Source organism: Saccostrea echinata, unplaced genomic scaffold (genome assembly GCF_033153115.1).
Source record: "Saccostrea echinata isolate AGI-Se365-2 ecotype Australia unplaced genomic scaffold, CSIRO_AGI_Sech_v1 ptg000033l, whole genome shotgun sequence".
Classification (NCBI taxonomy): domain Eukaryota; kingdom Metazoa; phylum Mollusca; class Bivalvia; order Ostreida; family Ostreidae; genus Saccostrea; species Saccostrea echinata.
In genome coordinates, this window is record NW_026889782.1 from 31,886,731 (window position 1) to 31,909,927 (window position 23,197).

At 33.8% G+C, this 23,197-nt stretch overlaps 1 protein-coding gene across 1 annotated transcript in view; it reads right to left on the bottom strand.

Moving 5' to 3' along the window:
- Positions 1–22,253, bottom strand: part of LOC133198422 (uncharacterized) — a 35,633-nt gene extending 13,380 nt beyond the window's left edge. The window contains exons 1-5 of the mRNA XM_061334517.1: positions 22,049–22,253; positions 21,621–21,728; positions 21,415–21,487; positions 21,071–21,324; positions 20,805–20,930 (exon numbers count right to left, since the gene is read on the bottom strand). Coding sequence (XP_061190501.1) covers positions 20,805–20,930; positions 21,071–21,324; positions 21,415–21,487; positions 21,621–21,728; positions 22,049–22,253 — 766 coding nt within the window. The remainder of the gene's footprint in view (positions 1–20,804; positions 20,931–21,070; positions 21,325–21,414; positions 21,488–21,620; positions 21,729–22,048) is intronic.
- Positions 22,254–23,197: the final 944 nt, after the last annotated feature.

Below are 23,197 nucleotides of genomic sequence, written 5' to 3' on the forward strand. Positions count from 1 at the left end.
CTTTTGTAAGATCGATTATAGTTTATGTTTGAAGAAAGCGATATATATGTAGCTCTGTATTCACTTATGGAAGAGTCCATTACTAATGTACCCGATTCACGAACTTGAATGTCAACAGAAGTGAGAATTGGGTCAAGGAGCGTGCTCGACGTGTGCGTAATTCTTGTCGGTTCGATGATATTATTAACAAGGTTGTGTATTGAAATAATTTCATATATGATATGTGTTTGTGGAGTATTAAGGAGATCAACATTAATATCACCGACTAAAACTATTTTATCCGATTTTTCACTCATTTTGTCAATACATCATGAAATTTTGGTCCAAAAAACCACTATCAGAGTTCGGAGGACGATATACACAACATAAAAAGATTTTAGAGGTATGGTTATCAATTTCGATACATATACATTCAATGTCAGAGGGTTCAAAATCATGGCGTCTAATAACACGTATTTGATTAGAGAAATAAATCATGACACCTCCCCCGAAACAGTTCCTATCTTTTCTTATTATATTACAAAATCCATCCAAATGTAAGTCATCATTATTTACGGTATTGTCAAGATGGGTTTCGGTAAAACATAAAATATCGAAGTCGTGAACGAAAGAGTTTAAGGACATACGCAACATAGTTTGAACTTTATTGTCTTTTCCCCTGGAGTTGAAGAGTTCCAATACTAGAAGGGCCTGTGTGCAACTCTTTTTAATGTCTATATATGGTGCTGTACACCTCTTCTAAAACAAATTTGGATGAAAAAATATCTAGAATATATGTTTAGTATTTTTTGTATATTTTTCTTTGAATAATACAAGAATTTTCATCATTTGATATCTATTCAAAACCCCTGGTAATGCATGCTGATTTTTTGTGTGCAAACATCTAATGGTAATATAATTTTAAATTAAGAATATCTTGAAAAATTATCAGTAGGTAAGGTACGTTGCGTATGTCCTTAAATGACCTAGTTTGTGTCGAGTACTTCGGATATTAAGGTGTAGAATGTCAAGGACATTTTCAATAACAGGGCCCGGATTGACCTCAATGTCACCACATGCCAATAGAACAAATGTGAAAAATTGTAAATAAAAGTTGATGTACACAGATTTTAGTGTAATGGATGTCAAGCAATGAGCGAGTATTCTAAAAACATTTTTCATTAGTAACAATATACATGCGCATGAAAAAAACAACCATAAACATGTTTTTGATGTACCTCTGCCAGATAAATAGAAAAGACCAATTGCAGCACGATATTGTTCGATTGTTTTACCCATTATCTACCTTGTGACATAAGTAGATTTTTAAAAAGGCTGCAATCGGTAGCTGCTGAAATTATGACAAATTCAAAAACCACTAAATACACATATTTGTCTGCAGACTTAGAGATTTTGGATATAATATATAGTTCAAAGTGTCAACAAAAAAATAATACAAAGTATAACACAAACACAAGATAAACAGGAAAAACAAATAGAATATGAATATGTACATAGGGATAACATGGGTAATAATATACTGTACACTGGTGTAAATTAATGAATACAAAACCATGCAGTGTAAATGAGTTGAAAAGGTTTAAAGTTGTGGGAAGTTAAGTACTTCGAAACTTACTCATTAATACACTTAACATACATTAAAAGTATGCTAAATAAAAAAAAAAATGAGAATAATTTTCAACCAAGCTTATTTAAAAAGAATTGTTGGCTTAACCACTACACATGTTTGAAGACTTTTTATTATAAGAAATTTGAAGATCACGAACGAATCAAGCTCAAAAATCCATCCAAAAAATACAAATTTAGAGCCAAGCAAACACGGACCTCTGAAAAAACATCAGAGGTGGGATCAGGTACCATGGAGGAGTAAGCATTCCCTGTCGACCGGTCACATCGGCCAAGTGCTCATTGTCTTGACCGGGATATAATGGAAAAATCCGTAGACAATTCAGTGTTTAAATAATGGCCTAACAATTAGTATGAAAAACATCAATCAGCAATCGACTTAACATAGAACTTGCGAAATGATGAATTTAAACGAGATTATTGGTATTCTTGTTTCATCAACTTGTTTGTCAATAGCTTGCCTTGTTCATAAACGGATGATGGTCTTGCGTAATGAATCAACTGAGAGATATAAATCCTTATATGCAGGTGATAAGTGTATATCATAACATAAGTAAGGGAAGTTGACGATGGAAAAGTTAAAGTCATCACAATTACCAAACAATTTTGGTGTAATGTTACCAGTAACGTCTTATTTGAGTAAAAGAACAAAAGTCGTTATGTGTCAAAATTGGCCCTGTAAAAATGTGAAAAAAATGTAAAGCGATATATAATTTCATGGTCTATAACATATGTCCAGGACACTAACTTTAAAGATTTGGTATAAGTTTGGCAGAAAGCGCGAGCTATTAATAACAGTAAAAGTCAAAACCATGGAAGTATTCCGGAAATCTACAATTTTTTGCATCTTTATTGTGTATTCACGTATTTTTGTATGTGTCCGCATCCGAGTATGTATCCCAAACTTTTACAAATGGATCTTTATATTATAATCATTAAATTAAACGCTTAATTTTTACCTTACAAAGATGCGGACATGACGAATTTTAATAATTTGCGTTCTGAAAATAACATTAAATCATGGCTATCAGTGACTTTTTCCTTCATTTCACAAATTTATTATAATCTTTTAATTTGTATTAAGCTTCATTCTAACGACTAGAAAACACTAACAACTAATTGTTTATAAAATAAATGTTTATAGGCCTGTGTATTTTAATAAGTTTAAGGAAACGGTTTTATCTGTACACTGCATTTCATAAATTAATTATAATGTAAATAAATGACACTTGTGTTGAATAATTCCCAAATAATCGCCATGAGCTTACTGTGGACGTATATTTCTTTATTTTCTTTTATTTCTTTTATAGTCGATAGGCTATCTAAAAAACGCCAAAGAATTTAAATGCATGTATTGCCAAGAGCGATCTCAATGCTATTAATGTTGGCTTATAACGGCGTATTGATGACGTATACATTTACAAAATGACGTCACAATAAACCTGGAATCAGCAACTTATTGTTGCTATACCTGTGATCAATTGATGAGCTGAACAGATTTATACAAGAAAGAGTAATAACATCTGATCAGCTTTCTTTCTTTTCTTGAGGTGGGGAGGGGGGGGGGGTCATGGAATTTTTTTTATAATTGATAGTGGCCCCCCTCCCCTTCTGAAAATGTATGGTTCTGCCTCTAAAATTTAAATCCTCAGCCCAAATTTTCATTATCATTGACACAAAATAAATTGCTCATAAGATTATTACCTTTATTACGTTTTAACGTTCATTATGTATAAACTACCAGTTTATTAGTCCCCTACCGGTGAAACCGGAGGGGACTATAGATTTCCTCTGAGTCTGTCTGTCTGTCTGTCTGTCTGTCTGTCTGTCTGTCTGTTTGTCCGTCTGTCCCTCTGTCTGTCTGTCAGTCTATCCCACTTGGTTTTCCGCACTTTTTTTCTAAACGCTTGCAGATATTAAGCTGATTTTTGGTATGTGAGTGTATCTTGATGAGTTACAGATCAAGTTTGCATTTCGTTCCGCTTCATTGATTTTTGACGGAATTATGGCATTTTCAATTTTTAGCGGGAACCAGATTACACTTGCCGGTAGGGGACTAGTATTGCTAATGCAATACTCTCAGAATGCTTGTTCTTTTTAATAACTAAAACCTTTTACAAAGCATAAAATTGTCCCTGATTTCATTGCCGATTTACAGGTATAAATATTATTTATTAAAAAAAAAAAATGTTTATATAGGAAGATCAAAATATCCACAAAAAAGAATATCGTTTTAGCATATCAGGTAAAATGTAAAGGCAAAAAACATTGAACAGGCATTTCATACAGTTTCTTTCAATACACTTTCTGCTAAAAAAAAAACAAAACAAAACATGGAAACAGACATGAAAGTCCGGAAGTGTTTTAACAACATAACTCTTGTGTTTGCTGTTTACTCTATTAACTGTGGTCTTATTTTTTATTTTACTCTTGTGCGATACAAATGTAAGGCATGGGCTTGCGTGCGTTTGCTTAAGACGGATAAATCATTTCAATGAAAAATAAATAAAAGGTTCTTTTCAATAGTGTCACTTATTGTTTTTTATCATGTATGTTCCATTTAAGATCTCTTACAAATAGATTTTTTAACGCAGAATATAATAAATTATATTAATTCAGTTTTTATTTTTTCATAAAAGTATAAGCAATTTCATAAAGATTCGTTTCAAATATCCAAAAAAATGTGTTTGATTGAATTAAACATATTAGTTCATAATTGATATACTTTTTGCGTGAATATAGATATAGTAAGAACTGATACCATATCAGTTTCGGATCCAGGATTTTGCGTTAGAGGGGGTGCTATGAGATGGCAGAGGCTCTGAATACCTACCAGCTAGATAACAAAAAGTGTCCTGTGGGGGGTCAAAGATGGATTCCCTGTAAGCTCAAAAGAAAACTCTTATTTTGACACTAAATTGGCTGTTATTTTACTTCATTTCATCAATGACGGTAAACTATGCCTAGATTTTTTTCCTCCTTCTTCTTCTTCTTCTTTTTTTGGAAGGGGGGGGGGGGCTGGAACGACGATCTAGAGCTACAGTTCATTACAAATTCAAAAATCGCAGCAAATCGGGGTTCATCGTTAAGGTAGTCGAAGGAGTCTGATGTCTTCGTTATTCGTGTTTAAACTCAGCAAAGCGCAACATACTGTAGCTATTACCCTGATCAACCAACTTTAATATGATGTTTAATAATTTCAAAAAACTCTCAGGGTCTATATATTCTATATGAATTTCATAATATGTATGTTTGTATGAAATAGTCATTAGTCGTCGGAATATCGTGTATATATATCATATCATATCGTAATCATTCGTACGAGTATCAGATGTAACCCTTTATAAAATATTGTAACCAGATGTGATTGCCTCTGATTTTCTGTTACTGACCATGAGTCTCCGTAGACCTCTACTACGTGAAACTGTAATCTTTCTGAACTGTTATATTATTAAGGTCTTCCACTCCAGGCGGAAGACCTTCTACTGATTCTGATGGTTAAGATTATTAAGGTCTTCCGTTTCCAACGGAAGACCTTCTACTGATTCTGATGGTTAAGATTATTCTTATTATTCTTTTTTTTTTCCCTAGACGCCAACTTTGAAGCTTCATATCTTCCTCATTTCTGAACGGATTTTGATCAAATTTTCAGAGCTTTTAGACTTTGCAAAACACTCTCAGAATACTGTAATACAATTCGGAAATTACCTTCTGTTCACGAGTTATTCCCCTTTGATTGAAATTTTTATGCCTCTGGTTTCCAGACAAAGGCTCTGAGACTGTAATAACTGGAGCACAAAACCCTTTGAAATTGAAAAGAAGAAGCATTGAAGTTGTGCACATCGGTTTTTGTTTTTTGATTTTTGCATTAAAAATGGCGCTAGAGAGGGGTCAAAAGTTAGAACGCGGAAAAGAGCAAAAATTTTGACATATTTTCCTTTATATCTTTAAAACTAAAAATATTTTGTTAAAACATGTAGAATAAAAGTTGTGCATAATAACAAGAGCTTTCATTTGATATCATTTAAAAGGGGCTGGCCCCTAAAATTAGGGATCTAGAGCCCTTGAAAGTTTTCGCTTTATAACTCAAAAACGGTAAATATTTCGATATGGCTTTCGGAATTAAAGTTGTTCTTTAACACCTTATTGATTTCATACAAATGTTGTTTTGTTCGAGTACTGCGTAATATGTCGTAATATGTAGGTAAAAAGCAGGTCCCGTAAACAGGTAAGCATTTTCATTCGGCAAGTAAATCGGAACTCTTCATGTGTATAACTTTAACAAACTTGCAATAAATTATATACCCTACTGTGTTTAATGCTAATTTTCTTCTAAATAAGGTTTTAAACGTGTTCTGTGGTTCACTCATAAATTATTCTTTACAACTTTCTTTTCTTTTTTAATTTAGATTTAAAGGGAACACGTCTTCAAATAAAGGAAGGAATTAAATGTATCTATATAAGTATATAAGTAATATTAAACTTTAAGCATCGAATAATTAATGATCATTAACAGTACGCATTTCTCCATGTTCACCTCGATGTTTATAGTTATGTAACACAACCCGCGATCCCACGTTGCCGAGGTCACCAGTGTACCAGCCACCTGCGGTCATAAGCCATATAAACAAAACAAACATCTGAGAAGACATATCCATTGCGTAGAAACAACGATTAATGAAACATTAAGTTTTTTTTTATTTATATCGAATCTTTAAGATAACAATCTCATCTTTCATTTAATCTTAATTCCAAACATAAAATCATTACGAATTTTAATCGCTTTCACCGACCTGGTCACTGTCGACACAACAATACGATTAAAAAAAAAAACCAAACAATTTATTTCTCTATCCCGTGTTATTGTATTCTATTTCAATTGTAATTGAAAAGGTGCTACGGCAAATAATTGCAATTAGTGATGGAAATATTAAGTATTAATACATGTACTTGTGTAAAGTATAATTTTTACTATCAGTCTCTTGTTTCTTCATTTCATTTTTCATTTAATATTAAATAAACTATATACATAAAATAATACTTTTAAACATACAATAATTCACGCCTTCTTACAGCAGAAAGTTAACATTCCGTTCTGTCTCTGTGTTTTACTTCAAAATCTGTAACCCACCCGTCGTTCACACGTGGCCGCAGAGATTAGCGAGCCGCGGTCATATCGGTGTTAAAATGCAATGTGTACTCATAGCGAGTAATGGAAAATTGTGTTTAAAATCATTTCAAATCTTAAATATTATTTTATTTCACTCTATCTCACGCTTATTTTTTATCATTATCTTATCCGCCTGTGTATTTATTCATTTTAAGTTTTATGCATTTTAATTGCCGACTTAACCACTAGGTTTGCAACAATTTATTTTTCTGTCTCATGTTTTAAACTGCATGTACACATGCATAATAATTGTAAGTGGAGGTGACGTTTTCAATTCTCGGGAAAATCGAAAATTAAATTAATCACTTCTGAGTTTGCATTATTTGCTACCAAACTTATAATTGTATTGTACAGAATGATATACTTATGCATTTCTTTTATTTCGTCGAATAAACAGAATATCACAATACACGATTTTACGGATACATGCTTGAAAGTACATGCAGTTTTACATGGAAGAGCGCCCAAACTAAATACATCCTGAGCTTTCAGAATACACATGCTTGTGTACAAAGCAAACGGGTAATTCACAGATAAGGAAAAACAGAAAAAAAACATGTCTCCATAAATTAAATACACAATCGCAATGATGTTTTGATTGATCAGCATACAGTTTTTATCCTTCGTCCATGCATTTCGACTATACGGAAAAAAGATCCGATTCGGTAAAATTATAGCAAACGTGGTTGAAAATTGTCGGACTTTTTATCCAAATTAAAAAAAAAATGTGTTGGTCCTTTAAATGGCAATATATCCGAATAGTACCGTAACTAAACAGCCTATCAAATATATCACGGCGTCCATGTAAGGGTGAAACTTTGTTGATAAATAAAGTGGTTCTTACAAATATGTCACAAATCTTAAACATCTAAATAATTATTTAATTTTTCCAACAAATACTAATTTGGTTCTAAGAAAGCCACGCAGTTGTATATAAATATTCCAAAATAATCTTTAATGTTTAATGGACTGACAGGTGATCCTCTCATCACGATACGTACACCCCCCCCCCTTTTTAAAGAAATCAATGTTTTTCTTTAGAGCCGAAATGTCAATCGGTTGGTTTGTTCAGGTACGTATACATATTGGTGAGGGCTGGTGTTGAATTCCGAGAGAAATCCACAACCTATTTTAATGTAAACCAATAATCATACGCGACATTTGTTATTCGCGTATCGACAAATGAATGAAAAACAAGGTCTGCAACGATTAATATCATTATTTTAGAAACCTTTTAAGGTCTTTTATTTTATTTCAAAAACTTAAAAAATGTATCGATTTAATGCGTTCATTGGAGTGGTCAATTGAGCGTCGAAGTGTGTACTAATAGTTTCTTGGGGGGGGGGGGGGGGGGTTACCATTTTCGGTGCATTTAATTTCCGGAATTTTGCATTGCACTTCCGACAATTAATAAATTTCACTTTTAACATTTATTATTTTCATTCCGGATTTTTGACTATATTTCCAGCATTTTAATGTTAACAAAATAGATGGAATTAAAATTTTAATAGGATATAAATGGTGAATGGCTGAAAATTTATACATTTTATAATGTACATGGTACTTACGGCCTTTGAGCAGTAAATGATGGAATACGGAGAAAATGATCGGCATTCCACAAGTAAAATGTTAAGGAAATATGTACTTTTTCTTTGTGGAAAAGAGTGAAAGAGAATAATCTAAATGTGGAGACTACACTCTTTTTATTTGATACATATGTATAGGTTCTGTTTTTCATTATGAATGTGAGATGTGGGGATTTCATAAAGCCCCACATGTTGAGCAAGTACATATTATCTTTTTGAAGAAAATTATGTCGCTTCGAAAATATACAAATAACTTAATGGTTTATTTCGAATTTGGTAGATGCCCAATGTATGTTCAAAGAAAACTTCGAATTCTGAAATATTGGTGTAATTTGCTCAATACAAATAATTGCATTCTGCGGACATGTTATAAACAATTATTATGTGAGTATGAAGAACAACAGGAAAATTGTACAAACTGGTTAAGTGCAGTTAGAAAGCGTTTTTAAAACGCTTATGGTTTGAGTGATAAAATCCTTTAAAAAGAATATTGTTGACTACCCTAACTCATCTGGAAAATCTGCAGCAAAATTTAAATTCTAATGAATCGATTTCGACTTCTTTTATTATCAAATTTTCCTGAACTTTTCCATAGACCTCTGGCTTTTCCCTTAATTCTGTAACACTCGGAACTCGAGAGTTACCCGCTAGGTGTCGTTTCTGCATCACTTCCGTATAATTTCTACTTTGACATTTCCAAATCTTACATTTCTTACGTTTGACGATGAATACTCGGATTATTGTGGAATGCATAGGCAATTAAATAGCACGATTAAAGACAAAAATTATCTACCGAAACAAAATATAATAACATATTTTGGTGACATGTGGTAGGTATATGATATTTTAGACCCGATATCCAAGAGGGGTCCAGTGTTAACAAATGGAAGAGACTTACCTTCTCTATTTCATGATACCGCGGGTATGATTTTTTAATAAAACGTTAATTCTACGTTATTTTTTGGATTTTTCATATGGGATACATTGTAAATGTGTACTAGAAGATTAATTTATGGAAAAAGACAAATAAAAATATTCTTGGACCCCGGAGTGTATATTGGGGGGGGGGGGGGGTTCTGTCCACAAGCACCTGTGCAGCATTCAAGCTTAAAAGACCATTCAAACAATACAAATCAGGAACAGTGCAAATCTTTTGAAATCAGAAATAGAATCAAGTGCCATGGATCTGTCATGTTGTAAATTTTGAACTAACCGGTTGTCAGTAAATAAAAAATTTACATGTCATGTTGTAAATTTTGTATTTACTGCCACCCGGTAAATTCAAAATTTATAGCATGAGAGATCCTTTTCATGCTAGCACTTACCCCGACACGAGACCTTATACGGTCTCATCCAAAGGACCGATCTCCACGTTTTACTACTTATCCAAACTGGGCATAAAACTTTCTCAATGAATTTTTAAATCATTGTGTTGAACCTAACAAATTATTCCGAATCGCTGTATGATCTGAAAAAACATGGCTGAACTTATCCATTCAGAAACCCACAGATTGGGATTGTTCTTAACCAGTGTGTGTTATGGCCTTGATGCAAGATCATTTGGTCGAGTCAAGGTCACTGACAGAGAAACTGTAATTTCGCTACCGTATTTGTACTAGTGAAACATTGCTGGTATCATGCAGAGTGTGGCATGGCCTTGACTCAAGTTCAAGGTCACTAAGGATAAGATGTTTTGACTTATGTATGGACTAAAAGAACATGACGTGTCACTGTGAACTTTTCAAGTCGGTAACACACAGATTGGGTTTTATGACGAGAGTGTGTCATGGCTTGACGCAAGGTCATTTGGAATGTTCAAGGTCACGTACATTCCTTTACAGTTTTTCCTAGCGAAATATTGTAAGTTGCTTCCCCTCACAAGATTGCTTACATGTATAACTTTAAAATGTGGCATGACCTTGACTCAAGGTCACTTCTTTCCGCAGCTCCAACGGAAGACCTAATCGTTGCTTTGCAACGAGCTCGCTCTAGTTCTTATTATTCTTCTTTTTTTTCCTAGACGCCAACTTTGAGACCTCATATCTTGCTCATTTCTAAACGGATTTTGCTCAAATTTGCAGGGTTTAAAGACGTTACAAAATTCTATCAGAATGCTGTCAAACATTTCAAAAACCCACTTCCGCTTTTGGGTTATCTCCTTTTAAATGAAAATTTAGGAGGCTTCATTTCCAGAGAAAGGCTCAGAGACTACTGAAGCTGGAGTAGAAATTCTACCGAATTTAAATAATAGAAGCACTGAAGTTGTGCACATCGGTTTTTGTTTTTCAATTTCTGTATTCAAAATGGCGCTAGAGAGGGGTCAAAAATTAGAACGCCAAAAAGAGCGAAAATTTACACATATTTTCCTTTTTATCTTCTAAACTAAAAATATTTTGATAAAACATGTAGAATAAAAGTTGTGCACAATTTAAAGGCCTTTCATTTGAGACCACTAAAAAGGGTCTGGCCCCTAAAATTAGGGATCTGGGGCCCTTTAAAGTTTTTGCTTTATAACTCAAAAACGGTAAATATTTCGAAATAGCTGCCGTAATTAAAGTTGTTATTTAACATCTTATTGATCTCAAGAAAATGTTATTTTGTTTGAGTCTTGTGTTCTAAATGAGCTAGAAGCATAACACATATACAGATAAGTGTTTTCATTCAGCAAGTAAACAAGAGCTCTTCATGCGTGTAATTAAAATAAACTTACTATAAATAATAAACCTTGCTATATTAGATGCTAATATTCTTTAGAATCAGGTTTTTTTTGTGCTTTATTTCCAAATTATTTACTGACAACTTTCCCTTTTATTTCGTTTGTTTTCAAATTTGGATAAACCAGTCTACTAAACAGGGGAAAAAAGATAACCTTTTCTTCTTATCATATAAAAACAAACAATAAAGTTAGAAAATAAAACAAAACTTTAAACATAGACTATTCACAGCCATTAAGTACACGCCTTTTACATTCACCTCGTGTGTTTACAATTATGTAACCCCTCCCTCGATAGCGCGTGGCAAAAGAGGTCACCGAGAATCAATCGGCGTGTGAACCAGCGACCTAAGGTCATACACAAAACAAACCATAGAATGGCCATTCCAAATACATTTTAACTAAGTGATGAGTGGATGAATATGTTGAATCTTTCAGATTATTTCATATCTTTGATTAAGTCGCTAGTACATTTCGATTTATATTTTATTCGCTCAATTACAAGAAAGTTGCATATTTATTCTTATAAACATTGCATTGTTGAGATAATTGCGCTTTGTGGAAAATTACTTTAAAATCATTTCGAATCTTTCATATGATTCCGTCTTACTGTTTAATTATCACTCGCTCGTTTTAGTCAGCTAGTCTTAAGTGCCTTTCACTTATTCACTTCAAATTCAATGCATTTTGAATGCCGAAAAGACCACTTTCTTTGCGTATAGTATTAAAGAAACAGTTTATTTATCTCTCTTATGTTATTATTTAACGAGTTGCAATTTCTTTCATGAACATTAAACAGGATGTATATAATTAAAAACGATAATTGTATGTAGAGGTCACATTTTTAATTGTCAGGAAAATCGAAAATAAAATTAAGTACTTTTGAGTTTGTATTATTTTCTTCCTAACTTACAATATTATTGCATACAAAATACTAGGTCGGACGCATGTAACTTAACCGCCTCAATATTTCACTTGTATTTGAAAATTCTATCGAGCGTCGAATGAATTTTACCCGTTAAAAAGTGTACCAAAAAAGAACCCTTCCTATGCAGTTTTCTTTGGGAATCAATTGGCTTACTAATAGATAGTCTACTCCGACATGTGTTGACAAAACTCACGCAATGAGAAGCCATACATTTCAAACTTGTGACCTCTTGGTCAGTGCATGTGAAGATTACGCATGGCAATTAGTGTCTGGAAAACGAAGTATGTTTTATAAGTTATTTGACAGGTTAAGATTTGTTCTCATTCCAAATTAAATACAAACACAAACCCTTTATTTTCTTTGTTATTTTATACCGTCAGTTATATCAGATAGATTGTTTTAAAACGTGTTGTTTAGGAAGATTAATCTTATGCATTTGTTTTATTTCATCTAATAAATTGAATTTACCCATGACACAAATTATTGGTACATGCATGTAAGTACGCGTAAATGCGATTTAATTTGTTTATGCGGAAGAGCGCCCAAAATAAATACACTTTGAACTCTGGAATTTCCCTATTTTACTGTTTAAATCATAGGTCCACTCAGCTGACGAGTTGTTTTAATAACGGTAATAAATTATATTCAAGTCCTGGCCAGCGATCGTTACGGTTGGTGACATTGCAATTAAACAGGTCGATACTAAGGTACTAACATACTAATGGGTGTATATATTTTCACCTAATATGTTTTCATTGAGTGTTTTCATAAGAAGTAAATTGCTGGAGGATATCATGTTCTCCCTGATCACCAAAAGGATGGGAAAAAAACGACGAAATAAAAACATTTCTCTATTAACTGAAATTATTGTCTTTAGACAGATAAAAATAAATGATTATCCGCCTGAGAACATGTGAAAATTATACCCAAATACAATGTAACGAAGGATTTTGGGTTTAATCCCGAGTTCACAATTATAGCAATGATGTGTACATGTACATGCAGAATACCTCTTTTTTTATCCTTCGTCCATGTGTTCCTCCTTAACGGAAAAAATTATCAGTAAATTATATTATACCGAACGAGGTTGAAAAATGCCGAACTTTATTTCTTAAAATTAACAGCAATTATCCGACTTTTCTCATATCACTGTAAAAATGCCGTAAAAACTATAACCGTCAGGTTTGACTTTGTCAACGCGTTTTAGATCGGGTTTGAGATTTTTATTAAATGTCTGAAGTATTTCGCTTATTCTGCAAGTCCGTATAATGAAAGAAAACACTGACAGATTTAGAGGAGGTTCAGGGGGCCTGCCCCCACTGGCGGATTTAAGTGGGGCTTGGGGGCGCACGCCCCCCCCCCCCTAAAATTTTCAAAATATGACATGACTAATATTAATAATGCCATACTTTGGTTTTATAATTAATGGTCAATTAAAAAATGGTAATTTTATTTTATGACCAAGTATCGGTTTTCTTAAAAATCAAGTCTGAAAACCTTGCATTCCCTAGGCTATGAATATTATCTCATAATTATTCAAAGCGGAAAACGTCTCCCGATTTCGTTTGAAGGGTAGACAGCACTTGTCAATTTCCTATGATGATGCAAAGAAAAATACTGCAATATTTAAAGGCTGGTCGAAGGTAAATAACATTCGGCAAACCTCGGCTGATTCCGTCACCTTCATCCAGATGAGGTACGAATCGGCCGAGGTGTGCCGAGTGAGGTAAATAAATGAATTTAAAATCAGAAGGTCTACGTTACAAACCTATCCACTGATTGATGTATTTATTTATCAAATGGTGTAACTATGCAGTAATTTACTTACATAGATACAAGACTTTTTTTTAACGTCAGGATATAGGTTAGGATGGTCACAGACGAGTGTAACTTCGACCACCTGGTTAATTTCGACTGTTCATAAATACCTTAAAATAATTTGTTTATAACCCATTATAGTGTACACACATCTATTTTATGCAGAAAGAAAATGCATTTTTCATATACAAATCAATGTTGATAATAATAGGCGAAATTTATTTCTTTACTGGAAAATTACATCCAAGAAGAAACTTTATCGCCCGAAAAATTACGGACGAGTATTTTTAACCATTGCAGGGAATTATCAGTTTATCACCTCTAAAACTATCTTGTATATACAGAAAGACACAGTGGATATTCCTGGCGTGAAATTTATCAACTATGTTTAAATTTGCAACTTAAATTCATACCTTTTAAATTTATAGTATTTAGTTTTTACAAATAAAATGCAAATCAGCTGAGCAGAAATCGGCCGAAGTTACCCTTTGCATGAATACGGCGTCAGCAGGTAACTCAGTTCGACCAATGAAAATGACGCAATGCTATTTGTTACCAGAAAAAAATCATGACCACCATCCGTATAAAAAAAGTATTAGGATAAGTATTATGTACAAGAATACTCCGTAGAAACTAGTTCTATAACCGTGAAAAAATCATCTGTTTTGTTTACATGCGGTTTAGATGCCTGCGCATATATATATTTGTAGCATGCCTTGATAAATAGGTAAATTAGTCTCTAGGCACCTGGTGCACTTAATGTCTTCAAATTAGGTACATTTTGAAAATTGCTTTTTTTTTCTTTTTGTCAGCATTTTTTCACAATCTTTTATGTTTTACAACAGAATAATTTAAATTAATATATATGTATTTTTTTAAATTAGAGATGACGCGAATAATTTCATTTATATTTGCACATCGATCGAAAATACCCCGTGTGCAGTTGAAGTTACCCAACACACATATCTTGTAAATCGAACATATTTATTTTATATCATGACGAATAATACATATAACACAATGTAATCTGAACAATAAAAGGTATTCCGAAGGAAAAATAATCCAGTAAACGTTGAGCGTAATACATGTAATAGGCAGTGACATACTTGAACAAATCTAAATATAAAAAAAATAATCGGTCGAAATTACACCACCCTACCCTACAGTGTATCTGTCATATATGTATAATACTTATAAAAACAAACGTTGCAATATTTAATTTTTCAATATTCAGATATTCTTTGTGTATCATTGTGCTTTGTTTATTTCATACTGCTATAAAGGGAACTGCACGTTAAAGCGTGTTTGTTTATATTGCTTCGTTGGCTGCGGTGGAGATACATGTGTAGGTCAGTGAATGGAATTTTAAAAAAAACAACAACACTTTTTGGAATAACATTAGAGTTACATACAAATATCAGGTTGACTAGCATCCTTGCTGAAATAATAATGATTCAGAACGACTTCTGACATACACGAAGTTCGGAGATTCACGAAGTTCGGAGATACACAAAGTTTCTGCTTTCTCAAGAGTAAATTTGAAATAAAAATTATCAAATGATTAATAAATTTGTACGTTATTCTTAAGCAGACGTGAAATTCCTACAAAGACTTTAGAGTATTGTAAGTTACAAACTTAATTCATATCTTATAGGCTTTTGTGTAAAGGAAGTAATCAATATAACTATTTTTGTGTCTGGTTTTACTGACTCTTAAAATTCACGAAAACCCAGGAGCTTCCGGGGGCTTCGCGCCCTAGGCCACCACCAGGGCTTCGCCCTGGACCCAGACCCCCTGCCTGAACGAAGTTATCCACGCTCCCCCCCCTCACAAATCCTATATCCGCCCATGGCCCCCTTTTGTATCCAAAATATACACAAGATTTAATAAATCAATTTATAATGTGGCTTTGGGCCCCTACCCCGACACAAAACTGGTCGGGCCCCCTTTTCAAGATTCCTGTTTCCGCCACTGAAAAATAATGTGTTTTCTTGGATGTCGATATCTGAATTATGTTTTATTTAAACACATAGTCTAATATATCATGGGCGCCAATAATAGGACGATTATTTGTTTTTTTAAAATAAAGTGGTTCTTACAGATGTTAAAAAAACCTTATAAACGGCTAAATAATTATTTAATTCATCTACAACAAATGTCAGTTTAGTTCTTTGCTTTCATAATCTAACTTTTTATAAATTAACACGAAAGTCGTGCGATCGTATACAAATACTCAGAAGCAATCTTTCATATTTAATGAACGTACAGGTGAATAAATTTCCTCTTATCACTATACGTAAACCCCCATCCTCGAAATAAATAGAATGTTTTCCTTCGCAGTCGGTTGGTTTTACCAGGTACATGTCAGTACAAGTGAGGATGGAGCTTTATAGAAGCAGGTGATGAACTCCGAGAGAAAGGCACTGCCTATTTTATATACATGTACATTCTTAGGGACCTGGTTTTCTGAACCGATCTCACTGTTATTCAAAGACCTAGCTAGAAATTCTCTCTCTCTCTCTCTCTCTCTCTCTCTCTTTGAAATGCAGGCCCGTCGATTGTAAAAAAAAAAGACAAAATAATTTCAATTTTTAATACGTATCTCATCTCCCAAGCCAATGACCCAAGTAAGCTTTTGCTGTTCATAATTCTTCATCTTTGTTTGCTATATTGGTGTATATTTAGCATTATCGTCGTTGTTGTTCTAAAGCTACTCGTAAATTTTTCTCATTTTCATCTTATCAAGAACCACTGGACCATAACAACGAAAATTAACACAGAATATTTTTAGTAAAGTTTTGTTCAAATGAAGGGTCACATCCTCTTTTAACGGATACATGTAGAAAAAATTAGATGGGGTCCAGGCGCAGATCAAGGAATTTTTTTCCACGGGGGGGGGGGGGGGGGAGGGGAGGGTATCCCAATAAAACAAATTATTTCAACCCAGAAATTTCTTGACGAGCCAAAAAAAAAGAAACTCTTTTCCCAAACGTGAAAAACCTATTTCGTGTGTGTGTTTGTGTGTGTGTATGGGGGAGGGGGGGGGGGGGGGTCGTTGACTTTTAAAGCTTCATACCTAAGACTTTTCATACCATTTTAACACAAATCCGCGTTTTCGAGGAAGGGTCCGTGTTTTCTAAGGGGGGGGGGGGTCAGTTTTACTTGTTAGCTCACCTGAGCTGAAAGCTCAAGTGCGCTTTTCTGATCACCCGTTGTCCGTCGTCCGTCCGTCTGTCTGTCCGTCCATCCGTCTGTAAACTTTTCACATTTTCAACTTCTTCTCAAGAACCACTGGGCCAATTTTTACTAAACTTGATACAAAGTATCCTTGGGGGAAGGGAAGTTTAAATTTTTAAAATAAAGGACCAAGTCCCCTTACAAGGGGAGATAATCAAGAAAAGACAAAAATAGGGTGGGGTCATTAAAAAAATCTTCTTCTCAAGAACCACTGGGCTAGAAAAGCTGAAACTTACGTGGAAGCATCCTGGGGTAGTGTAGATTCTAAATTATTCAAATCATGACCCCCGGGGGTAGGGCGTGGCCACAATAGGAAATATAAGTTTTACATTGAAATGTATAGGAAAAATCTTTAAAAATCTTCTTCTCAAGAACCACTGAGCCAGAAAAGCTGAAACTTATGTGGAAGCATCCTCAAGTAGTGTAGACTCTAAATTGTTCAAATCATGACCCCGGGGATAGGGCGGGGCCACAATAGGGGGAATCTCAAGTTTTACATTGAAATATATAGGAAAAATCTTTAAAAATCTTCTCAAAAACCACTGGACCAGAAAGACTGAAACTTATGTGGAAGCATCCCGGGGTAGTGTAGATTCTAAATTGTTCAAATCATGGCCCCTGGGGGTAGGGTGGGGCCACAATAGGTATTACAAGGGTGGAAGTCTGGTAATGAACAGCATGGCCAAAGTTACTCAGGTGAGCGATGTGGCCCATGGGCCTCTTGTTTAGTATATACATTTAACTGCCCCCAACCCCCTCTAGATCCGCGCATGGGGTCATTTGAAAATAGTATTCTCAAGAATCCCTGGACTAGAATGAGAAAATTTCCAACATAGCATACATTCATTTTCTTTTTTTCAAATATTGATTCCAGGGAGAAGGTTTGGGCCGGAGAGAGTGTTCATAATTTAACAAAGGAATTTATATATCCCCCAAACGAAGTGTGTGGGTTTGGGGTGGGGGTGTTTTGAGTCTTTTGGAATCACACTGTCCGTCTGCCTAGCTGTCCGTCTGTACGTGTTAGTTCGCCAAGGATATTATAACTTTGTTATGAAGAAACTGGAAGGTCATACTTAGTACAAAGATTATTAATGATCCGAAGGTGTGTCATTCCAACATCATTCCAGCAAGTTCAAGGTCATTGGAAAAAAATAGCAAGTATCATACTTGATACAGAAATTGCTTAAGACAAAATTAAAGGGTTTGACACGACTTTCATCCAAGGTCATTCCTGTAAGTTCAAGGTCACTGACAGAAAACTGTAAGATTACTGTATGTGTTATAACTTTTGAAGCTCATACTTGGAACAAAGATTGCTTATGATCCACCGGTTTGAGATAACATAGTACTAGACTGGCAGAAGAAGTGGCAAAATTCGTGCCTGGATTATAAATTTATAAGGGGTGGGAGGAACACAGGAAACTTTTTCTCAGATTGCTTGAGATGGGTTTTCCTGACCTTGAACAAAGGTTTTTTCGGCAAGTTCAAGGTCACTGGCAGATAAATATTATTTTTTTTCCACATGCTATAACTTTGTTATATAAAATCACTGGAAGCTTTTACTTGATACAGAGATTGCTTATGATCATAGAATGTGTTTTGACCTTGATCCAAGGTCTTTCTGGCAAGTTCAAGGTCACTGACAGAAAAGTGCAATATTCTTTTTCAGGTATATCTTTGTCATTGGGTATCACTGGAAGCTCATAATTTGTTCAAAGGTTGCTTTTGACCTTAACATAGGTCATTTAGGCAAGTTCAAGGTCACTGATATAATAAGTGTAAAATTCAAAAAGGTCTAGTCGCCCAAGTGGCGCAGTGGTAAGAGTGTCTGCTCTAGAGTCGTGGATTATGGAGTTGATCCTTACATCGCAGGTTCGAATCCCACTGTGGGACGCAGAGACTGATCCTTCGGATGAGACCGTACAAACTGAGGTCCCGTCTGGCAGTAGGTGCTGGCACGAAAAAGATCCCTCACTGCTAAATGGCCATGTGTGCCGAGTATAGGTCAAAATTTGCAGATCTCCATCGGCAAATGGTGGCGTCTCCATATGATTGAAAAATTCTCGAAAGGGACGTTAAACAACATACAAACAAATAAACAAAAAGGTCTATACTTTTGTAATAGAAAAAATTGCATGCATTTGCATTTCACTGAAAAGATGATAAATATATCATCCAGAGTGTGTAATGGCCTTGACTTAAATTCGAGGTCACTTAGAATATGATGTTTTGGATGAATAGTCTGAAAGAATACGTGACTGTGATTTTTTTTAATGTCGGTGACATAAAGATGGTGTTTGCTCTTAACCAGCTGCAGAATGTCATGGCTTGACGCAAAGTTATTTGGACAAGTTCAAGTTCACTGACAGGGGAATTTTACATTCCTTTATTGTCTTTCTACTGTTGAAACATTGAAAGTTGATGCCCCTTACAGGATTGTTTATAACCTTAAAATGTTGCATGACCTTGACTCAAGGTCGCTCTGTCCTGTCCAGAGCTCCGCCGGAAGACCTATTCGTTGCATTGCAACGAGCTCGGCTCTAGTTTTAGTTAAATTTATGTGTGTAGTTGCTGCATATGTATAAAGAATCTCTATTGTTGTTGTTATTGTAATTAAAAAAATATTTATTTATTTCAGGAGAATAAACTTTTGAAAGTTTTCTCTTTCCAAATCGTTTTTATGTATTTATCCCATTAATATTTCAGCATACATATCGTAACAAAAAATTTCAAAATCATGACATTAAGAAAGTATATTATGTAATTTGGTTAATGTGAAAAAAAAAACATTAAGTTATTAAAAAACTTTTCATATTAGAAAATTAACAGATTTTAAACGTAGAAATTTTTAGAGTTGTCTATAGCAAATATTGATAAGGTAAAATTTACATCGTGACGCCATGCCCTAAAGCACGACTTTTGTGGACAATCATGCCATTTTTAAGAGGCTCTTGATGAAAAAATAAAAGTGGTATCGGAGAAATTTAAACTCTTTTAGGAAATATGCATTGTAGACACCATGTGAAAAAATCCTGATCATATTCAATAACAGGGCCGATTAATATTATGATCCATAACGACTCTTCCTCTTTCCAAATATGATACGAATGTGTTGGTCTCTGTGCAAGCATGAAGTTGCTTCGATTTTTTAAAAATAAAATCTCTCTTTCATTGCAACAACCATACTCAAAATATTAAGATTTTCTGCTTCCCTTTCGAACATAATATGATGAACAAATCGTTTAAAGTCAGTAGCACCTTCGTAGCAAATATAAGCTGTCATTGGGTCGTATGTTGACAGATGTATTTCATATCAATTGCTAGGCCTTTGTTTTTCATACTGAATTGACTACTGAATGCTGTCAGTCTACCTGATCTCAGCATAGGGCACGGTCAACTGGCACCTGATCACACCTCAGGAATTTCCAGGTGTCCATGTTTGATGCCCTCTTCACATGTTTTTATCGCTTATATGTTTTTGAGATCGAATGCTGTTCGTTATCTTCACCTTTTTCATTGATTCTTTTGTTGTTTTGTTTTTAAATTTGACCCTAAGTAAATTGTTCAAGATAGATAGATTAATGAAAGTTGCACATCTATTTTTGCATTTCATTGAAAAATGTAATACGTAATATTATCAGGAGAAATGCAATTGCATTAAAATATTGTGGTATTATTTTTATAATTCCATTGTGTAAGTAATATTTATAAGATTGTTCCTATTACCTATGTGTTCTTCATCTCTTTGCCAGTCACGCCTCTCAACTATTACATTTTTATCCTCCGTGTTTGTCTCATCCTGCACACGATATATTTCTATAGAGTCGATTTTGTTCACATTTTCTGTTTCACCTTGAAAGGAGATATAAATCAGTGTTCTTAAATCTTATGTAAATTTATAAAATGAGGTTTTTTATATGTTCAAAGTCAAATTCAAATCAAAAATGTCTTTGACTTAATAACGTTAGTCTTAATAGGAGAAAAATACTTACTTTGTAGCAAGTATTCTGTTACATCGCTCTTGACACTATGAACATCTCCCATTGGATTTTTTGTTGTCAAGCAATTCCTCCTTTTTAATCGGGTCATCGTAAATATTACGATTCCAAAAAAGATTCCGAGAAGGAGAAACGTAGGAACTAAAATAGGAACTAAATCTTTCTTTTTGTGTGACTGTTTAGTAAAGTTCTGAGCTATGGATAACTGTGAAGTGGACTCTTCTTCACTTTGCATTGCGGTAATCCTACTACAAAATACCGAAATATCACATTGTAATCATTATCGTCGACAAATAATTCATCATAATGCTTCTTTTCTAGGCAAATCAATGAATTACCGATTCTTCTTCAAACATGATTCATCAGAAATGAAACACTTCAGAGCAGGTTCAATCCGGAAACAATTAGGATCTGTGAAAAAGAAAAAAACCTAAATAAATGAAATAACATTAAATAAAATAGACAATAACTTTCGAAAAAAAATATTGCACAATGTCTTTAAAACATACGGAATCGTATTGTTTAATTTGAACCAGAGACTTACATTTGTATAACTGGTCAGTGAAATAATTATCATCAGGACATCCATTCGTGAAATGAAGACAAGTATAATTGTCCAATGTGAGCGGAGGATCGATTATAACACACTGTCCTAGAACAGTAAAATATAGTTTATTTTATTTAATCACGTCTAAATATATCTCATCTGCTAATATGTATAAAATAAAAATCAAATTTTTCCTCTCTGCAAATTCAGTGAGTTTAAGAACGATACAAGTACAAGTAGCTTTCGAGATAAAGCTTCAGAGAAAAAAATCGTCAATTAGGAAATATCTGCCTATAACATTTATAGCTAAACTGCAAATCTGTGATTTGATAAACTGAATTAATTTTAATATATTCAGCTTTCTGCTTTAAAATATAATTGAACGAAATAAAACGTCTTTAAATAATAATTCAGAAGATACAAACCTTTCCCAAACAGGCTCCTATACTGTGGATAACAGAACTCCACCAGCCGTGATCGGTCTCTGGTGGCCACACAGTGATATCTATTTTTGAAGACGTTTGATTTCATTGTACAGTTCAGTCTCCTTGAAGCCGCCTCCCATTCAGTCTGGTTGCCAGGACAGGCATCAATGGTGTAAAGGGGAGGATTCTCCAAAGGATATGTCATCTTAGATAGATTTAAAATTATACTTTTCGATTTACATTTGACAGTGGAAATATAATGAATTTAAAGTATGTATCAGATGGCAGAGTGACACCTTTTTTAATAGAATAATCAAAAATAATCTGAAATATGAACACACTGCTTATTACGTCACAAAAATCGAGAAGAAAGCATAAACAAAAAAATTCAAAAATACAAAATCTACAAATACTTACAACTCCACTCTCCGTGGTAATCGAGAAAATACACACAATCATATAAGCAGACTGTTTCATGGTCATTCTCTGCAAAAAATCAAGAAATTCTGTTTGCCTAAATATGAACGAAAATGGTATCTCTATGAAACATTTCACAAAAACACATATAATATCATTTTTAATTGAATAATTAAGACTTTTGTATAGATTTAAACCAGATGGTTTATTTATTTTGTGAATTTATAACATTTCTTTCAATTGACAAACATTATTCGTGTTATTCTAAGGTTTCATTATTTTTTCTCTCCAATGTATACAGAAGACTTGCTCATCGTAAACATTGGCATCATGTGTGAACTAGAAAGATGAAAATAATGTAAATAATTGACAAAAAGGTATAGAAGGCAGGCTATTTTGGATATTTAGGGTACAATAATGACATCGGAACCATGTTTGAATTTTCAACGCACTTTTTAGAAACATGATAGTGTTGAGTTTTAATGTGTGATATGAACGTGTCTAATAAGTATATTTCAATATTACCGAGGTATTTGTCATTCGCAAACTTATTTTGTTAAAAACATTGTGATTGTACACACAAGTACTCTGAAGTTGACATTAAAAAGATGCTTGAGTTTCTGAATGACAATATCTATGTAGTTTTTGGAGACCAGTGTTTACTATCTATGCTGCTTTTTTGTTTATTCAGTTTTTCTTTCGTTTTTACTTTCTTCTTCTTTTTAAATTTTA